At 35.4% G+C, this 20,304-nt stretch overlaps 1 protein-coding gene across 10 annotated transcripts in view; it reads left to right on the forward strand.

Annotated features, from left to right (window-relative positions):
- JAKMIP1 (janus kinase and microtubule interacting protein 1) overlaps positions 1-20,304 on the forward strand; it is a 228,824-nt gene that overhangs the window by 87,538 nt on the left and 120,982 nt on the right. For all 10 annotated transcript variants that reach the window (XM_048302980.1, XM_048302982.1, XM_048302981.1 and 7 more), the window contains 6 exons: positions 2,965-3,024; positions 11,005-11,133; positions 12,363-12,491; positions 14,330-14,413; positions 18,154-18,216; positions 19,375-19,473. In XM_048302980.1, the coding sequence (XP_048158937.1) occupies positions 2,965-3,024; positions 11,005-11,133; positions 12,363-12,491; positions 14,330-14,413; positions 18,154-18,216; positions 19,375-19,473 (564 nt within the window). The remainder of the gene's footprint in view (positions 1-2,964; positions 3,025-11,004; positions 11,134-12,362; positions 12,492-14,329; positions 14,414-18,153; positions 18,217-19,374; positions 19,474-20,304) is intronic.

Consider the following 20,304-nt stretch of genomic DNA (forward strand, 5'->3'; position numbering starts at 1 on the left):
TTGACCTTGCAAAACTGGCTGTCAACAAAGGAGGAACTTGAGTAAAGGACACTTTCCAAAATGTAATGACTAAAATGTGTTGGATGCAAATCCTGGTGCAAACCCAAGCACTCCCTGATCTAGAAGTTTTCCTAAAAGAAAGGAACATGATGGTGTTAATTTCACCTGGCTAAGCATCTCTAGCTGAGCTGGCCATGCAAGCTGTATTTAAAACAGATGGGAAGAACTCTGTGTGGTTCATCAAACCAAAGGTAGCAGCATGGTTTAGGATTAGAATTGCACAGCTGCTGCCCTCTGACTCCAAAGGGTTCTTAAGGTGATGCTCATAGATGTTTGCAGTGTTTGATCAGGAATCCTTCAAGCTGTGTTTGATGAGGAATCTTTCAAGTTGTGTTAGAGGTGTCTAGTGCTATTTAGTGTAATTTGTGATAAACCCTTCTAGTGCTGGCAGAAATTATACATAATTTCTCAGAGACCCTTGCCATTCAGGGGCAGCATCTGGAACTCAGGCAGACTCAGACATCTCAAATGGGCACTACTGACTGCTACAAAATGATAAAAAGAATTTAAGAGCGTTCTGTCTAAATAGAAAATGAAACAATTGGGTACATCATTGAAAATAAAAATAGAAGTTCTAAAAAGAAAAAAAACAAGGAGGTATGTCATTGCTGTATCTGGAACATTGTCTCAATTCCTGGCAGTTCCTCTGTGATTTTGACCCAGGATTTTTCTCTGAAATCAGTGCTAAAGTTTGATGTCTGTGTGCATTCTCCAGTGTCACAGTGTTACAAGCACTAGGATGTTACTCAGATGCTATGATGTAGGGTTCACAGGGCAATGCTGCTTTAGTATCCAAGTAAAACTGCATAGGCAGGGATGGTGATAGGACATTAGATGTGCAGTATATGGCAGATACAACCTCACTTACATTTCAGTGTAAAGTGGGAATGAAAGGAATCTCTTTTTAATGTCTCAGCTAGTGATATGAGGAAATATATTGTATCCTGACTTTGGTCAAATAATATTAACTTGTGTTTAGTGTGAAAGTAAAATAAAAAAATAATTTAAAATATTGTTTCATTTTTGCTTTGTTTCCTATTTACAGATACTATTCCACTTGCAGAAATCAGTCAAATTTTTAACTAGGAAACTTCTTTGGTTCTTAATACAAACTAACTGAGCCTTTGCCTTCGATGTGAATGCAGTGGAATTCTGTGCATTGTTGTGCTTTTGAGCTCTCTTTTCTGGCCCAAACCACATGTCTACAGACTACAAATGTATCATAGTTACAAGAATGACCCAAATGTCCCATATCTGATTAATATAAAAATCATCAGCTTAACTCCAGCTGAGACCAATATGATACACAGAAATAGGAACAGTAGTCTTAGGCAGTAGGGTTGCCTGAACTGATTTAGTGTCATCTGTGGAGTATCTTTGATGCTGTTGAAACCTTGTCAACTTGATTTCTCTCACAACAGTGGTGTTCTGGTTAGTTCTTAAAAGAAAAGCTGTCAAGGTAAACTCAGATGACTGCAAAAGATGCTAGTGGCTTTTAATTGGCATTATGATTGTTCTGGTAGCTCGATTTATATTGAGGCAGTAAATTAAGCCATCTTCTTACAAACAAGATTAGAAACAGGAAGGACTGGGATTTTGGAAGTGTTCATTCATTCTGGAGTGCATTTGTTTGAATACCTGCCTGGTGTCCAAACAAATGTTAAGGCACAGTCCCTGCTTTAACTGGAGTACCCTGGAGGCAGGATACCCCAGTTAAAGCAGGGACTGTGCCTTAACTAGGTATCTGAGAAGAGAGCACTTTTCTTCGACAGTATAAAATTCAACTGTCTGGTTTTGACTTCAGCTTAAAATATTATTCTGCAGCTTGAAATACCTACACCATTCTACCTTGACAGTCATTACTTTTCCTGATTTTTTCAAACCATGTGTATTCAAGGTGCTATGTAAGTTGTTGTACTTTTCTTCGTTATTTTGCATTTACCAAAACTTAATTCCTGGAACAATGTTCTGATAAATAATTTTATTGTGATTTCTACTGTGAGCTTCCTATTTTTCCGGTTTCTGAACTGAATGCAAAGCAAATTACTAAATAGAATAATTCCATGCAGTGAGCAATAACTGCTAAAGAAGCACTTGGAACTGCAATCTGTCTTTTATAAATAGAGATGCTGCAAACAAAGATACAGAGCTAAGGAAAGAATCAGAAAAAACCAAGAAGACAGAGCACCTGCCTCCTGTGTTGTTGGGGTTTTTTTGCTTGCTGCTTCGCATTTTTTACCTTCTCTTCCTCCTCTTCTCCTTTGGAATTTAAGGCAGTGTTCTTGGATTTAGACAAACATAAATCTTGCATTTCCAGTCATGACCTCTTTGTGTTATGGTATAGTTTATTGTGATCTTGCACCAAAACCGGAGTAGAAAAAAGACACCAACTAAGTTGACACAGACTGAGAGTGCCTTTGGATTTGAGACTTTTGCCCTACGAGGATAAGTCAGATGTAACACTATATCTGCATGTGCATGCTTGTATATCAGAGTTGTCTGATATAATGACTTTTAATTACTAAGACTGGACTCATTTTTGGCTACTGACCTGCTTCTTCAGGATGGTTGAACACTGGAGCGAGACTCTGAATTCTGTTTCCATAGTGAGCTTCTTGGTAAAAGAGTCAAAAGAACTGTCAGAAATCTCTGCTCAGTACTTTACAAGGCCTTTTCTTGCCAACTTCCCATCAAATGCGTGAAGTACATGGCTGAAGGTTTGTTTGCTAAAGGCATAAGGCTGCAGTGCAGTGTGGTGTAACATGGTGTTATTCAAAAGGATAAAGACATCGTGTTAGCTTTACCAGAGGCTTTAAAAAGATGTTAATGATATTTCTCTGTGTTAGACATATCTAAGTATAGTTTTAAAACAAACCCATACCAAAATGTTCTCTTTCCTTCTAGGAAAGAGAACGGTTATTGCGGTCTAAAAAACAGAGGAGGAAAAGTCTGAAGCCTCCAAAGGTGAGCAAACCTTCGGTTTTTCATGCATTTCTGTTGCTGTGAACAACACCTGTTTCAAATACTGCCTGAAGTTAAAGCTCTACTTAATAAGTAAAATCCATATAATTTTTCTACTTACTTTGGTGAGTTCTTCATTTTTTTAGGGTAATTCAAGTGTTTAGTACTGCACACAAGTGATGTTGTTTCGGGGTTTGTTTTAAATAAACAATAAAATTACACTTCTAGCCACTGTAACCTAAATATTCAAGTGGCTTGAGGCATAAATGATTTAATGGCTTGAAACAACTAGGATTTCAAAGGAAAAATATTCAGTCTGTTTTAAAGAACATATCCCCTTTAAACTTCTCATACCAACACAGAGCTAAATCACAATTAAAAAATAACTATTGCTGGAGATGTTACTAAAATAATATTTCTGTATGTGATATATAAGTAGTAAGACAATTCCAACTGTTATGCTCTAGTAAATTTTCTGCTCTAGAATACAAGGTTCAAGAGAAAAATGCAGATTATAAAACCAGAAAATTTTTGCTACAGAAAGTACCCTTAAAGTTTATTGTATTATGTGCTTAAAGTAATTTGCTGAATAATGTTTTTTGTGACGTTAAACATTAGCAGCCTGGAGCATGTGTGTGGGAGGTGGGAAATGGAGTAAGAGGGAAAAAATGGAAATGAAGAGTGAATGTATCATTATCATCTATATGGTATCTTAAGATATATTCTGTCATAAATGGGTGCCTTGTGTCAGAGTGTTCTGCACAGTCTATTCCTGGTAACCCCCAGGTGGTGCTTTTTTATTGCTCTGCACTCTAATGCCTATGTTCTGAAAGATTTATCCTTTGGGACTCTCTGTTTCACTGGTAGTTTCTTCAAATTCTACTTCTAATAATGATGTGTCTCTTGCATAGGAAAAAAGAAAAAATCAGAAATAGCAATAGATCCTGACAAATATATTTGCAGCAACTGTAAACCGTTCTTTCTTGATGTAGTATAACTGGAAGTTTGTGGTTTGAGAGCAATTTTAAACAGAATGCAAAAGTGAATATATATATGTATGTAACTTATACTGTACTTTCTATAGTTCTCTCTTAATTATAAGCCTTTGTCTGTAAGTTAAATGTGTAAGATAATTTGCTAAATTGTAAAGTTTCTCATGAAACAAAACCAGTTAAGTCAATTTTGAGGTGTTGGTAACTGGTGATGATAATTTCCATAGGCTGAAAACTTCAATAAATATGCATTTATGTCTTAAAAATATTCTGTGTTAGTAGAACTTCAGCTGACATGGGCTCTGTACCATTCCTATTTTGTCTTGAGCAACCTGATGCTTTGTGGTCTCTTCCTTATTGACCAAAGCGAGTTGAAAAACATGAGGACGGAGAGAATGGGCATGATACCATTAAAATTTTGTGGCAATGCTGTTCTTTGTTTGCTAAGAGGGCTATAATGGAGGGAATTCTGCAAGTTTACTGAAAGGATTGTATGCATATGGGCAGCAGAGATAGTCGGGGTGTGCTTCTTCTTTAGGGTATGATAAATACACCAGAAAGAACAAATTAATCAGTCGCAGACATTTCTGCTAGAAATTATTCCATCCCCTGTCCATTAGCTCTTCAGTGGCTGCAGTGACCATTTGAAATTCTATGTGATGCTATCTCCTGAAAGGACAAGCAGGACTATGAAACAAAAACAAGTGAAAAAAGAGAAAGTTGTGAGAGAAGAGTAATGGGATTTTATGTACTATAGTAGTTACAGCATATATACACACTAGTTAATATAGTTAATACATAGTTAATATGTAACTGTATTTAAACTTTCTAAATGACCTAATTCCTTAAGGAATGAAAGAAGTAATCAATACTACTACTGTCTCATTACCTGCCATTGGATAAACCTGTAGACTACTCACATTTATATGCAGTGTTGGCTCAGAGTTTAACGGCTGTTGATGTTAACTTCTAAAAATCCAATCCTGGCATACAGGCTGATTTTCTTCCAGGCCACCTGTATGGTCCTGTGAGGATCGAAATCCTCAAAGGAAGCTGTGCTTCCCACAGTTTTCCAACAGTTTTTAATTTAAATAGTATGTAGAATGGAGTGCATACTCAGATGAGTTTGGATTTTACCATCTTCAACCTCTCTGTTTTTACAGCCTATATCAGGAATCCAGAAAATTGTAGAATTTATTTAACTGAGTGTTGAAAATGCTGGTTAGATGTCACTAATGGACATGAGATACAGACATCTCACTCTGGACAAAGTGGTAACATTAAGTGGTTGGAAGTAGATATCTAAATAGGACATATGAGTTTTGTCCTAAAATTGCCAGTTTCTCTCCACAGACTCTAAAGGCAGCCTAAGATGAATTGTTTTATATATAGACATGCACAGCATAAGTCTGTTTCTGTCTATTATCTGTGCAAGATTTTTATCTCTTAAAGATGATAGAACCTATTTAGAATAGTAATGAAATTATGTGTTAATCTCTCCTAACCAAACACTTGGAAAAAGAAATTACTGGTCTAAATCTTTGGCTTTGCTTTTCTAAGGTTTGTTAAATACAAAACTAGCATTAACACAGTTTGGCTAGTGGAGTTATATTTATTTCCGGATGTTTCCTACTCCTTGTGACAAAGTGAAAGGGGAAATAACTCATGAGAATGAGGTTTCATGAAAGTGGTCATATAAGCTCATTCTGGACAGTATAGAATGATTCCTTTTTTGTTCTAATAACCAGGAACATGGTGCACAGGGTGAAGATTTATACTCATCCTCTTGCAGATTTTCTTAAAGGGGTGCTTGTGCACTCCAGCTTCCTTCATTCCTGAAATGGTCTTGACTGCAGAGAGTCTGTGGTTGTTTCCTAATGAGTATTTTCCTGACAGTTGTTTGTGTTACCTGGAACAGAATCCATAGCATGTCTTTCTCCATCTTTGGGACATCTTGTGTGAATGATCTGCCAGGCTGATCTGGTAGCCTTTACAGCCCTGAACATCAGTTCAGCTGAGAAGCTTTTGAAAATCTTAATTTTATTTTTTGGTTTTGTAATTAGATGTCAGTGTTATTTCTGGAGCTTTGTAGGCGTACTAGGTTACTGTTGCTACTGTAGCTTTCACTGAGCACACTTTCAATTCCCAAGGGGCACAGGAGTCCATGGAACAATGCTGGCAACTGGTTCAGGCTCCCTGAGGAAAGGAGCAGCAAAAGGCTTTATCACCTCTGTGCTTGCAAGGTGGTTGGAGGAGTAATGTAGCAACCTGATTTTTCCATGGTTCTTTTTTAAATTTTCTTTTTCCAGTTTTTCTTGTGAAATAACCAAGAAACTTCAGAAACAGTATTTTTTATGTTTTGTTTATTTTTGACATTTGGAATGGACTTACATTCATTCCATGATGGATGGAGTCATGCATTTGAAAGTAAGACATGTTTACCCAGCTTGTTTGGTAACTGCAGGATTCTATGGATTTGTGCCTTTTTTTAAACTTTAATAAATGAACTATATTTGTGGTAGTGGAAAGCCTGCACACTGGTGTGATGGAGTTCCTATTTCTTGTTTTATATTTCTCTTTTTTTCTCTGCCTCTGTGCTTTGGTGTGTCTGTATTTTTCTGGCTGCCAAGAAATGACATACAAGCACGAAGGTAAGAAGTTACTGACAAGCACATCTGATGGTGTTACAAGGAAATATATCTTGGATCATTTTCATCATGTTTGATTAGGTCCCTGAAAATGAGATATTTAAATGTAAAATGAAACTGCTTTAGCAACAGAGAAATCAGATTGTATTGAAATTTGCATATACTGTAGTCTTTGTGTCACTATTAATTTATAGTATTCTAAACTCAGATGTTTACTGAGCACCATACTTCAGTAGAAGCATTAATACTTGAGTTATAAAGACCTAATGCATAATTTTACTTTAAAATTATGTGAAAACATTGCTATAAATCCACATGAAAAATACTTGCTATTAAATGCATGACATTTAATAGAATTCAAATCAGAATTTTTCAGCAATTTACATGACTATTTTCTCAGTTAAGAAGTTGTGATTTAGAAATAAGAAATGTGCAAACCAATATAAAGGAATCTCTAAGTTGTTAATTGAGAATGTTCCCATTTTTGAAAAAGCTTGAATGAAACTTGAATAAACATAGTTTATATAGGTACAAAAATCCAGTGAGTATTGTGCATTTTTATATACTTTTCAGAAACCATTGTGGTTCATCTTTTGAGCCATGATTGGAATCTTCCTTGGAGTTGATGTATTTATTGATGCTCCCTTATTTATTACAGTGTTTATCAACTGTATGACTCACATGTCTTTTTTGTGTGGAATGTTTTTTTTCTGTCTCTACAGCTGTTCCCTTGCGAATTAATTTGTTTTGATTTTGCTGTGAATCAGTTCTTGTAGCTGGTTGCTTCAGATACTACATGATCAACAGTAAAACTGGCTATTTTGTAATTATGTCATGAAGCAATTCATACATGTACAAGTAATATACAATAATTAAATATTATTAATATTATCTCTGTTGCTATGGAAAGTATCTGGTCCACAACATGGTATATATACAGCTTCTCTAAAAAGGAAGGAGTCTTAAAAATAACTGGTTCACTTGTAACTCCAAATATTATTACAGGCAGTCTTTATAGCATTTAAAAGTTTTGACTTTTAACTCTCCTTTAAGTGTTGGGGTTTTTTAGTGTGATGGGAAATACTATTCTTTCTTTTTCAGAATTCCCTCACATCTAATAATCAAGTGGTTTATTTATTGATATATGCACATGATTTTCCCGTACTTTTGCTACTAGTGAAATTTTAAATGCAGGTAGTATTTTTCACAAAAAAGGCATTGCTTTAAGTATCTTCTCCAGCCTATATACTTCAATTTAAAATCAAAATCACTGTTGTTATGCCAATTTGTTTTCACTTCTTGAAAATGTGTGGGTGAGTGTGTGCATGCAGGATTAAAAGAAGACACATATTTGGCCTGAGTTACCTAAAAGTGACTGTACAGCAGAGGTGTAGCAAAAAATCCCATAGGTATGGTAGATTTTATTGTCACTTAAAACTAAGCTGCTGCCGACCTCATGGTACTGTATTCTTTGTGCCATATGATAATAAATTGGAGTTTTGTTCTCCATCTTTTAGAAGTCCCTTCTACTAGCCTTTTCAAAGTCAAGACTTAACACTTACTTTGTCAGTCTTCAGACAATACAGTGCATTTTGGTTGAACTTTGCTCGAGTGTGTGTGTCATTTTGAGGCCAAACACCCCTGAAGGAGGAGGCATGAGCAGGGTCAGCTGATCTTTTGGTCAATCTTTGGTTGTCTGAGTGGCTTGTCCTTGGCTGGGATCCTCCAAAGCCTGTGGTGGTTCTGAGCCCCATCCACAGGTAGGCAGATATGGGCAGAAGAGCAGGATATAGAAGTATCAACATGAGAGTGCAGTTTTGGTCTGGGTTTACTCTCAACATCTTTGAGTGAAACTTATCTGCACTGCAAAGTGAGGATATGGCTTGCATTATAATTTCTTGAGTTTCGTTTACCTGCAACTATCTTCTTTACCTCCATAAAATGTACCTTCCTGTTTATGAAACTGTATCTGCAAATCAGTTTGGAGTCAGGAAGGTGAGTTGAGCTGGCTACTCAGATTGCAAATTTGTCTTCCCTACAACTTGAAATAGCACCATTTCATTGGCTCTATTTTCAACCTCCAATATTTATTTGTAGTATTACTAGATGTCTGTAAGCTGCAACCAGTATTCAGTGAGGGAAAAAGCTGGATGGGCTGTCTCCCAAGGACTAATTATACCTTTTTTTTTATGGTAAGCCTTTCTACTTATGAAAAAGAAGTCTGCAACGGTTTTAATTCAAATATGAGAAAATATATTAGCTTTCTGGATAAGTCTTTATATTTTTAGAATAGAGCTTAAACCTATTCCTTGTGCCCTTTGTTTTGTTAAGTAGGGCAGAAAGGTGAACTGGTGAAAGGATTAAATTATCCCAGGGAATTGTTTGTCTTAAGCACCTTGGACATAGCTCTGCCTGGTGGAAGGATCACAGTGCTTCCTAAACAAGTGAGGAACGAGTAATGTCTTTCCAGCACTGTAGCACCATAACTGTGATCTTACGAATTCATGAAGTGGTGGTCTAGTAGCTTGCAAAAGGAAAATTGTTTCCAAAGGTTGTTCAAAGCTCTTTGCCTTTTGTGCTGCATCATATTTATCTACATGCACATGAATAAACATAGTCTGTTTAGAAAATATATGACTTTTTGGGTTTCTGAATGAAATTTTTAAAGTACTGTTTGAAGGATTCATCTTAAGCAATTGAGTGATTCAGGACATGACCTTGGAGCTGTCTTTGGCAATTTGAATGGAATTAGCTGTACTGTGAGACTATTATGGACTTGTTCAGCTTACGAGTGATGAGATTGGGACCTGGCAGACCGTGGTGACCAGGGCTGCAGACTGTAAATGGAGAACATGGTGTCATGCATGCAGGCAAAAAGTCACGCCTACAAGCTTGATTTTTGGTACCCCTTACAGAGTATTTTGACTGCTGAACTGTGTTGAGTCGAAAGAATATAGTGAGCATTACAGGGTTTTGTGAGAAAGAGAAGGTAGTATTTACGTAGATTTACTGGAAAAATAAGGTAGGTAAGAGAAAAACTGCAGGGAAAGGTAAATATTTGGAAATAATAATGAGATAGGGCATTACAAATAGAACCTTTCAGTATCATGAATTTTAAACTGATAGATCACAATTCCACTCAGGCAGTTTGGCTCTGCTGAAATACAGGCTTCATGGTGTTCGGAATTAATAACAGTTGATAACTTTTTTAATCCTTGTGGCTGTTTTACTGAATAAGCTATTATCTTCTCATAGACAACCTGTGATTTATATTTGAAAAAAACCAAACAACAAAGTGTGACATCAAGATCTGTGCTTCAGTATCAAGCAGTGGCAAAACATACAGAGATGGATAGACAGATGATTCTACATCTTCTTACAGCCACCTCTCTCCACTAGCCTCCCTGTCTAGGCTGCTTCATAACCTGACTCCATTTTTCAGCAACACACTTTTAAAAATATTCTCAATTTTCTTGCTTCTCTGAAATTGTGTTGGATTATTAGAATACTTGTGTGGTGTAAAAAGTTATGCTTTCTATTGATTAATAACAGTTAAAGACCTGTTTTTTCTATTATAAGCAATTTTTTTTAACAGTTGAATTTCCATGGAAATTTGCTGCTTTCTCTATGTTTATATAAAAAACCTCACATTTTTCACAACTGATACTGTACTTTCACTAGCTGCTAATTTCTTCTAAGCATGCATTTAATTGATAATGTTGTGTAAAATTTTTAAAGTCCACAGTGAAATGCTGTTTTTCCCATGTCATGTCTTTTTGGTTAGACATAGTATTGGAGAAAACTTTTTGAAAAAAAAAAGAGAATGATGATATTGAAAAAATAAATGGTAAGCATTAATTTATACTTTCAAGTAGGGTTTTCCAAAATAGATTTTTTTTTCTTTTTTTTTATTTTTGCCATCAGTATGGACAATTAAATTTTTTCCACATTTGTCTCCCAAATATCTTTTTTTCTTTTGGTTGCACATCTTACATGTTGCATTGTACTGGCTTACTTTCTTCTGAACAGGTACTGGAATTCTCTACTGTGGATCTTGTAAGATTTATGTGATTTTGGTAGTTAGGTTTTATAGTTTTGCTAAAGCATTGTTCTATTGGCATTTACCTCATCTCTATGCTATGTGCAGTTTAGTTCTTGGAGGTTCTTACATAAATGATTTTGAAAAAGTAGCTCATTTAGTCAGAGAGCAAGAGTTTATAATGGAACATTTCTTTCTTCCTAAATACTAAAATAATCATCAGAGAAGACCTTCGTTACTGCTTACTGGGTCATTGGGGCTTTTAATCTGTTTTGCTAGTAACTAAAAAAACTGAATTTTTCAGAGGCATGTTGTGGAGACATTTTTTGGATTTGACGAAGAATCTGTTGATTCAGAAACATCTTCTGTAACTTCATACAACACAGATAAAACAGACAGGACACCAGCAACACCAGAAGAAGACTTGGAAGATGTAAGGAGAAACTGATTCGTTCTTCTTTCTACTTGTTGAACTATAAATACAAACTTTTATTCAACTATTGTACCACGTGAACTGTGAAAGATTTGGCAGAGAATTCCTTTGGGTTTTTTCAAATCTGGTAACGTATACACTTTGCAGTAAAAATTATAAGATAATATTCTGCCTGACAAATTTGACAGATACTGGGCTGAGAAATAAAATTGTTTTTCTCAAACTCTTTCTTATTAGTCAAAAGAAAATGAATAGGCACATTGCTTTGCCAAAAGTCAATACTTACTAGACAATAGTTTGCCTTTCAACCTTATAATTTATTTGACTGTTTTGATACAATCAGGATTTTCTTTCTTTGCTCACAATGCTCAGAGAGACCTTTGCAATTCATGAAGGCTTAAATGATCATAGGTAGTAAATACTCAGTGACATGTGTTGTCTCAGCTCTGTGATATACAGTGCTGCTGGCCTGCTTTGGAAGATTGCGTGCGTGAGGACAAAGCACGAATTAGATGCTCTTTTTCATCTTTCTTTCTTGTTCACTAACTTCTGCCTAATACTCCTCAGTCAGAAGAAGCTTTTTTTTCCCCCTAGGTTTAATATCTAATAATATTTTAATCTCTTTTCCTTAGAACTCAAGTTCCTGGAGCAAAGATTAATTAAAGTGGAGGACATTTCTTGTCCTCTGCAGTATAGGAAAGACCTTATATGTGTTAAAATCAGTGGCTCAGAATTCAAAGAAAATAAAGACTTTGCAAATACTTGATATTAAAAGAATAAATCTAAGAAAATACCTTACAGTTTTTGAAATGTAACCTCTGTGTCAGTGTGCTTTACCCTGGCATTGTAGGGAAAAAGTGTAAGGATAGGGAAGGGTGGACTGCATGAGAAATAGAATGAACACCTCCTGAAGCTGCTGTGGCTCTGCAGTTGCTGAAGACCATGTTGCACAAAACTGTTTCCTCTCATCTTTCCCTAGACAGTTTTCCCATTTCTATACATTGCTGCCTCATATGGTAACTTACACTGTCCTTAAATTGTGTGGTAGACACAGTTACTCATCATCCTTCCTCCTTTCTTTTCCACTTGATTTAGGATTTCATACTTTTATTAAGCTTTGAGATTTCGTATGAGTTGCATTGCTTGTTATGTTTGTGAGTCTGTCTTCTATACAAACTCATTATTATATATATTTATACAAATCCTCTTTTTTCCTCCTCTTCATTAAGAGCACGCCTAAAGAAGAAGCTGAACTCAGGTTTTGCCAGCTAACAAGAGAGTATCAAGCTTTGCAAAGAGCATATGCACTGCTCCAAGAACAAGTTGGTGGAACCCTAGATGCAGAGAGAGAAGCAAGGGTAATTTTTTAACTGAAATGCCTTCGAATCTGAAATAATAGAAAAACATGAAGCAATTTGTAATAGCAGGAGGTATCTGCAGGTCAGTGAGATGTGAATCCCAACAAGGATTAGAGGGTATCATCAGTAAGGTGACACTTTAGATATGTCTGGTGCAATCAGAACAAAGATGTCGTTATACTTTGTTCTAGCGTGTATAATATATTAAAGATTTCTGTGCTATGAAAGTGATAACCCACTGGAACCTGCAATTTGGATAGTAACATGATGGATTTTAAGTGAATCACAGGATAGATTGTTACAAGTACTTAGGTACTTTCATCATATGAGTATATTAAAAATCTGACCGAAATATGAATCAAAAATCTTACCCAAATCTTAGTTCTGGCCTACTGAAAAGCAGTTTTTCACACCAGAAGTGGGGGGTCCTGATGGACACCAAGTCGAACACGAGCCAGCAGTTAAAAAAACCCTCACCTTCTTCCCTCTACAATTTCCCCAAACCCCAGAAATGGAGAAACATATTAAATACTGTGAATTATTACATGTTACTGCCTTACTACTTTTGGCCTTCACTGTACTGTGCCACTGCAGTATATTGCTAATAATGCAGAAGGACAATGATTTTAATGTGTTTAGAAATTACTGGTGGGAAAGGACTCAACCAAGCTAAACTTCTTTTTGATTTTTTTTCTTTGAAATAATAGTTCTTATAATAGTAGAATTACTGCTTTATGGCTTCATTTGTAGAGTTCTCAGCATCTTACAAAAGCCTAGTCAGTTTTGACACTCTCTTTTTAAGTAGGACACTTAGCCAAGGAAAGCAACAGACTTTGGAGATCACTTCCCAAGATAGAATTAGGATGGGGGGAATAATTCCATCTACTATTAGAGTAAGATTTCTGGGGCAGTCATCTATTTGACAATTATGAGATGCCATTTTATATTTTCTTTGCCTTCATGGGCTTTTTAAAAATTTATTTGGCAGGCATTTGCAGACTGTACTTTTTGTAGACTTGGAAATTGTTGTTATTTCTTTTTAGTGGCATTTTGGGTTTTTTCTTGCATCCCTGCAAATCCATCTCTTGAGTGAGTCAGAAACTAGCTTTTTGCATGGTTTATTTTGGTGGGATGAACATTTCCTGTTACTTTCAGATGACACGTAAGGTAAACAAGGACGCAAAGATGAAAAGATGCAGGAGGAAATCCCTGTAGGAATATTTACACTGCTTGGGTGAAAAAGTATCTGAAGCGGGGGGGGGAAATACTTGCAGTAGCTCAAGGAGCCTCAGTGCCTGAGGGTCTCCAGAAACATGCTTTATTTTATATCCTTTTTTGTTTAGTACCTTGTAGGATCCAGTCCCTTTTAGGGCATCACTGGACTTAGGGAGTAATACCTACTATAGTGTAGTGGTGAGTGTAGTAACTGTGTAAATGAGGAAAACTGACCAGTGTATGCTCTTTATGGGACATGTAAATTATTTCGGGTCAATATATTTTATTTACCTAAAGGCCTTTTTCAGTGCTTAATGCAATTCTCTTTCTCCCTTGTCCCTTTTCCCCCAATTGCCTTCAATTACTAAAGCTTATGAATAGCTTCTTAGAGCTCTTTCAGTTCCTAAATTTATTTTTTTCTTCCCCTGGTAAGAACTTTGTCACTGAATATGTGATGTTAACATCTTTTTAGGCTAGGAAGGAAAAATTCCGTTAAACTGACAGCTTCAAATATTTTTTAACATAAACACAAAAGCAATTTATTGAAAAACATTAAAAGCTGACTGGACAGCCCATAAAGTAGTAGAAAATATCTTTACTTTTGATTTCTTTTTCCCCCCCAGACTCGTGAACAACTGCAAGCTGATCTTCTCAGGTGTCAGGCAAAAATTGAGGACCTGGAGAAAGCTCTAATCGAGAAAGGACAGGTAAAAGGCTCTCTCAATGTCCTCTACCACATCATTTTCTGCGCTGCATGCAGTGGTGCACTTGCCATCTTCGTTGCTTACTGGTGTGTTGGTGTGAATGATGCAGCTTAATTGCCATTGCAGCAATAGGGTGCTTAAATAAAGGAAAGGGTTTTGCAGCCTAAGAAAATGTCATTACAGACTCATTTTCTAACACATAATACACTAAAGCATAGTATCAAAATAACCATGTGTACATGCACATTCTGTTCCCATTGTCATTTGGTGAAGGCCTTTTGCCTCTTTTCCATTTTGTTAGTATTTGTTATAAATTCTAGTAAAATAAATATTCTAGATTTGTACTGGAGAATATTTTTGGTGTGTACCGAAGAAAAATTAAGAAAACCCCTTAGCTTTTAGACACACTAGAGATATGAACACTGAGCCTGTCAGGTTACTGGAAGCCACTTGTGGTGTTATTCTCCTGGGTTTGAAGTCTCAGAGGAGCCAATTGCTTACAGACTCCCAAACCATCACACAAAGTAAAATCAGGCCTTATGCTTCAGTATATATAATATATGTAAATACTCACCAAAGATGTATCTACTGATGCATATTTAATATTGTCTAGGGCCCTCAGGAAGTCTGATTAAGAGTTATGAGCATGCATTTGCAAGTTGTTCACTTGTGTAATTGCTAGAACACACAGTAGGAACTGGGGAGATGTTACTTCATGCTTTTTTTATTTGAAATAAGGATTTAAGATTGCAGGTAGCTTATAGTAATAAAAAAAGATAGCACTAGCTATAGATTTACATTTCAAAGACTGATGATCCTGTAGCAATGAACACAACCAACCTACATATAATGCCAGATGGATGATAACACTATTTTTATGGTTTATTCTTTGTAAGAAAAATTTTTTGTAAAATTCTGTAAAAATGCAAATTTTGGGGACCATATTCAAATTAAGGGCAAAAATAATTTATGCTAGCTTCCAAACAAATTTCAATTTGCTTAGTGAATTCCATGTAAATACAATATTACTAAAAATTGAGAATATGTTATCAATCTAAAAATGATGGCACACTGAACTTCTGGAAGAATAAATGAAACCAAAGACCTCTCAAGCATCTACTGCTGCTATTTTGGTGTGTTGATGAGGAAGATGTTGTGGGCAAATTGCTGTGTAGTTGAAAATATTAACAAAATAGCTGATTGTTAAAGTGCGTAATATAAGTACTGTATATGTAAATAAGAGACATAAATTTGGATACCCATGTAAGGAATTACTTCTGTGGTTTTTCTTCAGAGTGTTATGTCAAAAAGGTATCTCTGGAAATTAGAATTTAATTAGTTATCACTTTGAGATTCAGAACCACATTTTCAACTTCATATCTCTCAGTAATCCTGAGAAGGTGAACAAGGATGTGACAAGGAGCACTGTGATGTTGTTTCTAGTGGGCTGGTTTGTACACTGAGCATTAGCTTTCCACAGAGGGGATCACAATGTCTTCCTTGGAGCTCTAGCACCTGCTTGGTTCTCCTGACCTGTTAGTATTTACATTCAACAAAATAAATGGTTGTGATGATAAACTGAATTCTTTGTGCACTATGTGATTTTTTTAAAATTATTATTACTTTGTCATTTAGATGGTCATGGTAGTGATGATGATTTAACAATAATTGTGAAGTGTTCGTTCTGGAAGCCAGTCCCTAAAGTATGTTTGTAAAGGAAGTAATGAATCAAAAGATCCAAATGTATTATTCCAGAAAATTTTAGTCTTACTTTACAAGCTTTAGGAAACAGAAGTAGCAAAGACCTTTACAATTTCCCTGAAGTCAAATTCAGAGCATGAGATTAGAAGCTTATTGTTAAAAAATTATATGAAGCTTGGTTTATAACAATTTATGTGTAATTTCAAAGTAACTGTCAATGGCTTTTGTTAATCTCTTTTCTGGCTGGACCTGTCAGTATTCCCCCAGTAGTAACACAAAACTAATAATTCAGTTCTGCAAGGTACATTGAGGTGCATGCATAAGAGACTTTCTATTAAGTGAAGAAATTATTAAAAAATATTAATAAAGGTAAGTAATAAATCTAAACATATTGGAGTATATAATGTGCCAGATGGATGAATGCTCAACTGTCTCACTGATCTGGTGTGTAAATACAATTCTGCTGGAGTTCAGGTTTTCTCAGGAAGTGTAGTTGGACTCCATCAAGAAAGACACAGAAATTTATTATCAGTAGAGCACATTGATCTTTATTTTCTGCTTGTGTGAACTGGAGTAGTTGAAGCTGCAGGTCTGACATAGCTGTTGAACCTTACCATGTGGGTATGTTTACCATATCCATGCATTGGGATATCCACCCCAAGTCTGTGTGTGCAACTCTTTGTTCATTCCTTGACCTTAGTAAAATGCTAGTTTTCAGTTTTAGTTTTACTAAACTAGATACCATATTTTTATTTATTTATTTATTTCACTTGCCTCAAAAATTCTTTGCAAGTGTTACGCCTTTTCAGTAGTCGTTTTAGTATGTTATTCTTATAACATCACAACCATGAAGAGCTTGTTTATTACATGAAATGCATCTTTGTGTATGAGTGGAAAAAAGAGAAAGAACAGTGGAATATGAAATTGTAGTGGACAGTAGGTAGAAAAACTAAACTTTTTTAAAAAATGCTAATTGGAGTGAATGTAGTATCACAATACTTTAGATTGACATTTCAAGGATATTTGATGGGCTGGGATATCCAGATTTCATTGATTCCTTGTGCAACATCAATGTGTAAATACCTTCCTGAAAAAGAATGTATTGTCCTTAATACTTTAGTGAAGGCATTTAGATTTTAAATAAATCATCGCCTGCATCTAGAAGATAGTTTGATCTAGAATTAGCATGGCATATTCAGTGTTGGATAGTGTTTTATTGAACTTTTTAGAGCAGCATGAGCAAGGTTATGTAAACAGTTTTCTCTACAGGAAAAACAAGACCTATAATCCATTAAATCTGAATGTCCAGCTATGCCTGGCCATGAGTTTTTGTAGCTTGGTTCTTTAAAGGGATATTTGATGAGGCCTCTTGTAGACATGGGAAAACCTAAAAGGAAAGAAGTGTTTTGGAACAAGTGATTAGTTAGAAATACAGTTTCCAAACTGAGTATACAATCTCTTGCATCACTTCCCTTCCTCCACAGCCTTGAATTTCTTGTCACGAGCACTGTGTATTAGCCAGATTCTCAGAATTTTAGCAGAGGGTAATTAGCTTCACATTGCTGAAGCTTATTTTTGATCATTTGGGATAATTAAAGGGTTTTCTTCCCTTACTCTTGTTGGATTTGCATTGCACCACTTAAAATGGGATGATTTTGCAAGAAAGTTCCCAAACCTTTGCAATGGAAAGCAATAGTTTTGAGTTCAGTTGAGTAAATAAATGTTTTTAAAATGACATAAAGTATATAGCTGTGGTGACCCACAATTGCTACATGTAAAGATTTTAAAGTACATGCTAGCTGGAACATAGCTGGAACATACTAGGAAACAAGAGACTGCTACAGGAAATGAAAGAACTTTTATTTTCACTGTGGTATAAAATGCTGTACATCCTTGAAATAGTTATGATAGCTTTATTTTTCAATGCATGACTATTTTGTACTTGAATGTACAATGACATCTGCAATCTTCTAATTATTGTGGTCATTCATTTGTCTTGTTTAGTAAAATACATGTATTCTTAATCCTCTTCTTCCTCACAGGATTCAAAATGGGTAGAAGAAAAGCAGCTGTTAATTAGAACAAATCAGGAGTTGCTAGAGAAGGTATGTGGGTATACTTTCACCGTTGCTGCCCTTTATCATAAAAGAAATTGAACGCACTAAGTACTATAAAGTCAGCATGAAATTGCTTTATTGCTTGCCAGGAACAGAAATTCAAATAAAAGGCTCTGGTTAAAGTACCAGTATGCCTTTAGATTCTTCAGGAATCGAAGCTGCTCTTTGTTGTGGAATTACATGTATAGCCACCAGTAGATCCCAAGCTGGCTGATGTTTCTAGTTTCCATAGAAACACAGTTACACAACGATTATTATTGTCCTGACCACTAACAAAATCGCCTGCTCCCTTCAACCTTTTTATAGTTTTTCCAAATGTTAAGTAATACTGATTGATTTTATGCTTATTATATTAACTCTCCTAGATACTCAGAGCTGAGCATCTGCATTGTTCTTCTTTGATAATGGTGGGAAAGTTGGCTTTCACTCAGGAAATCAAAGAACTAATTTTGTTAATTAGTAGCTTAATATAATAGGAATAAGATAACCAAATAAAAAATCATGACTAAAAGTAGCTACACCCAGGTTTAATTTATTTGGACGCCTACATGGACATTATAGATGTTAAAGTACATTATGTAAAGTACATTATGTTACACTTCTTTTTAGTTTCATACAACGGAAAAGATTTCCCAGTTAAACTAGACAGTAGACCAAAGCTATTAGTTGGCATAATTAATAGCCAGTATTGAATTTCTATTTTGTCATTGTTAGTGCCCCAAGGCAAAATTCTGGCAAATTAAAAAGTAGTCATTAAAACCACTCTATTGTTGTCTTTCATATACTGTAAAAATTAGATGTCTAATTAGGCAAAGACAATGAGAACAGTCTACTCAAATGTTAATGTAATTCAGTTTTATTTGCTGGATTTTAAAATAAAACTTCTACTGCTTAACTTAGTTAGATACAATATTCATATCACTTTTATGTTACTTCCAGATTATTACTCTAAGAGAACATTGAACATTTTCTGCTCACAGTTCTCAGAAATACTTTCTGATGTGATGTTCCTTTTTATCTTCCATCTATCGATGTGTAATGAAAAACTGAAATAATGAACAGCTTGTCTAAACACGTGGCTTGTAACTCTTTGCAGTATCTTTTCTAGTGCTTACAGGGTGTTACTGTGTTGTGTTTGTCTCACAGATTTACAGAATGGAACAAGAAGAGCATCAGCTGAAGAATGAGATGCAAGATGCAAAAGACCAGAATGAGCTGTTAGAATTCAGAGTGCTAGAGCTTGAAGTAAGAGATTCTCTCTGTTGCAAACTCTCAAATGGAGCAGAAATTATGTTTGAACCCAAGCTGAAATTCCTGTAAAGATTACTGATGTCTGGTGCATGTTTAAGGGAAGTCGCTTAGGTATCTATTTTTTAAATGTTGTATCTTGGGATAATGAAATTGATGCCACTGCCTTAATGTTTTGGAGAGAATGCTCACTAATGTTTATAAAGATGTAATATAGCTAATATAAATCGCATATAGTTTGGTTTTCATCTAATAAAATATTTTGTTTTGCAATATTTTGCCTTTTTTATTTGTTTCATTTCCATAACTGCTCCTTTCCTGCATGTAAAATCACTCGGTATGTATGCTACAGCCTTGGCTGGCATTGATTAAATTAACACACCTTCTCACATCTTGCATGCAGTGATCTGACTAAAGATCTGACACATCCATCACATCAATGTATAACTGATTTAAATCACATTGATTTAAGATTGACAACATTCGTATGGAGTAAATTTATCTTAAAAAGAACACATTTTGGTAACAGCTTCCAAAGAATTCCTCTTAATTTAAATCCATTTTCTCATGGTTTAAAGTGGTCAGGGACTGGAAATAATTGGCTTCAGTCAATGAAAAATGAGAAAAAAACCAAACCTCTGGCAATGTCAAAGAAAAGTGGTGAAGCACAAATACAACTTCTGTATGTGAAACTAATATGTTGCCTATAGCAAACATATTCTATATTTTACATAAATGAAATAAGTAAAAGTATTTGTTATTAACACTTTGAACATGTAGCTTGTGATTACAGTAAAAAGCAATGGTTCTCATCCCCTCACAACCTGG

The sequence above is a fragment of the Corvus hawaiiensis genome, chromosome 5 (assembly GCF_020740725.1).
Source record: "Corvus hawaiiensis isolate bCorHaw1 chromosome 5, bCorHaw1.pri.cur, whole genome shotgun sequence".
Lineage (NCBI taxonomy): Eukaryota > Metazoa > Chordata > Aves > Passeriformes > Corvidae > Corvus > Corvus hawaiiensis.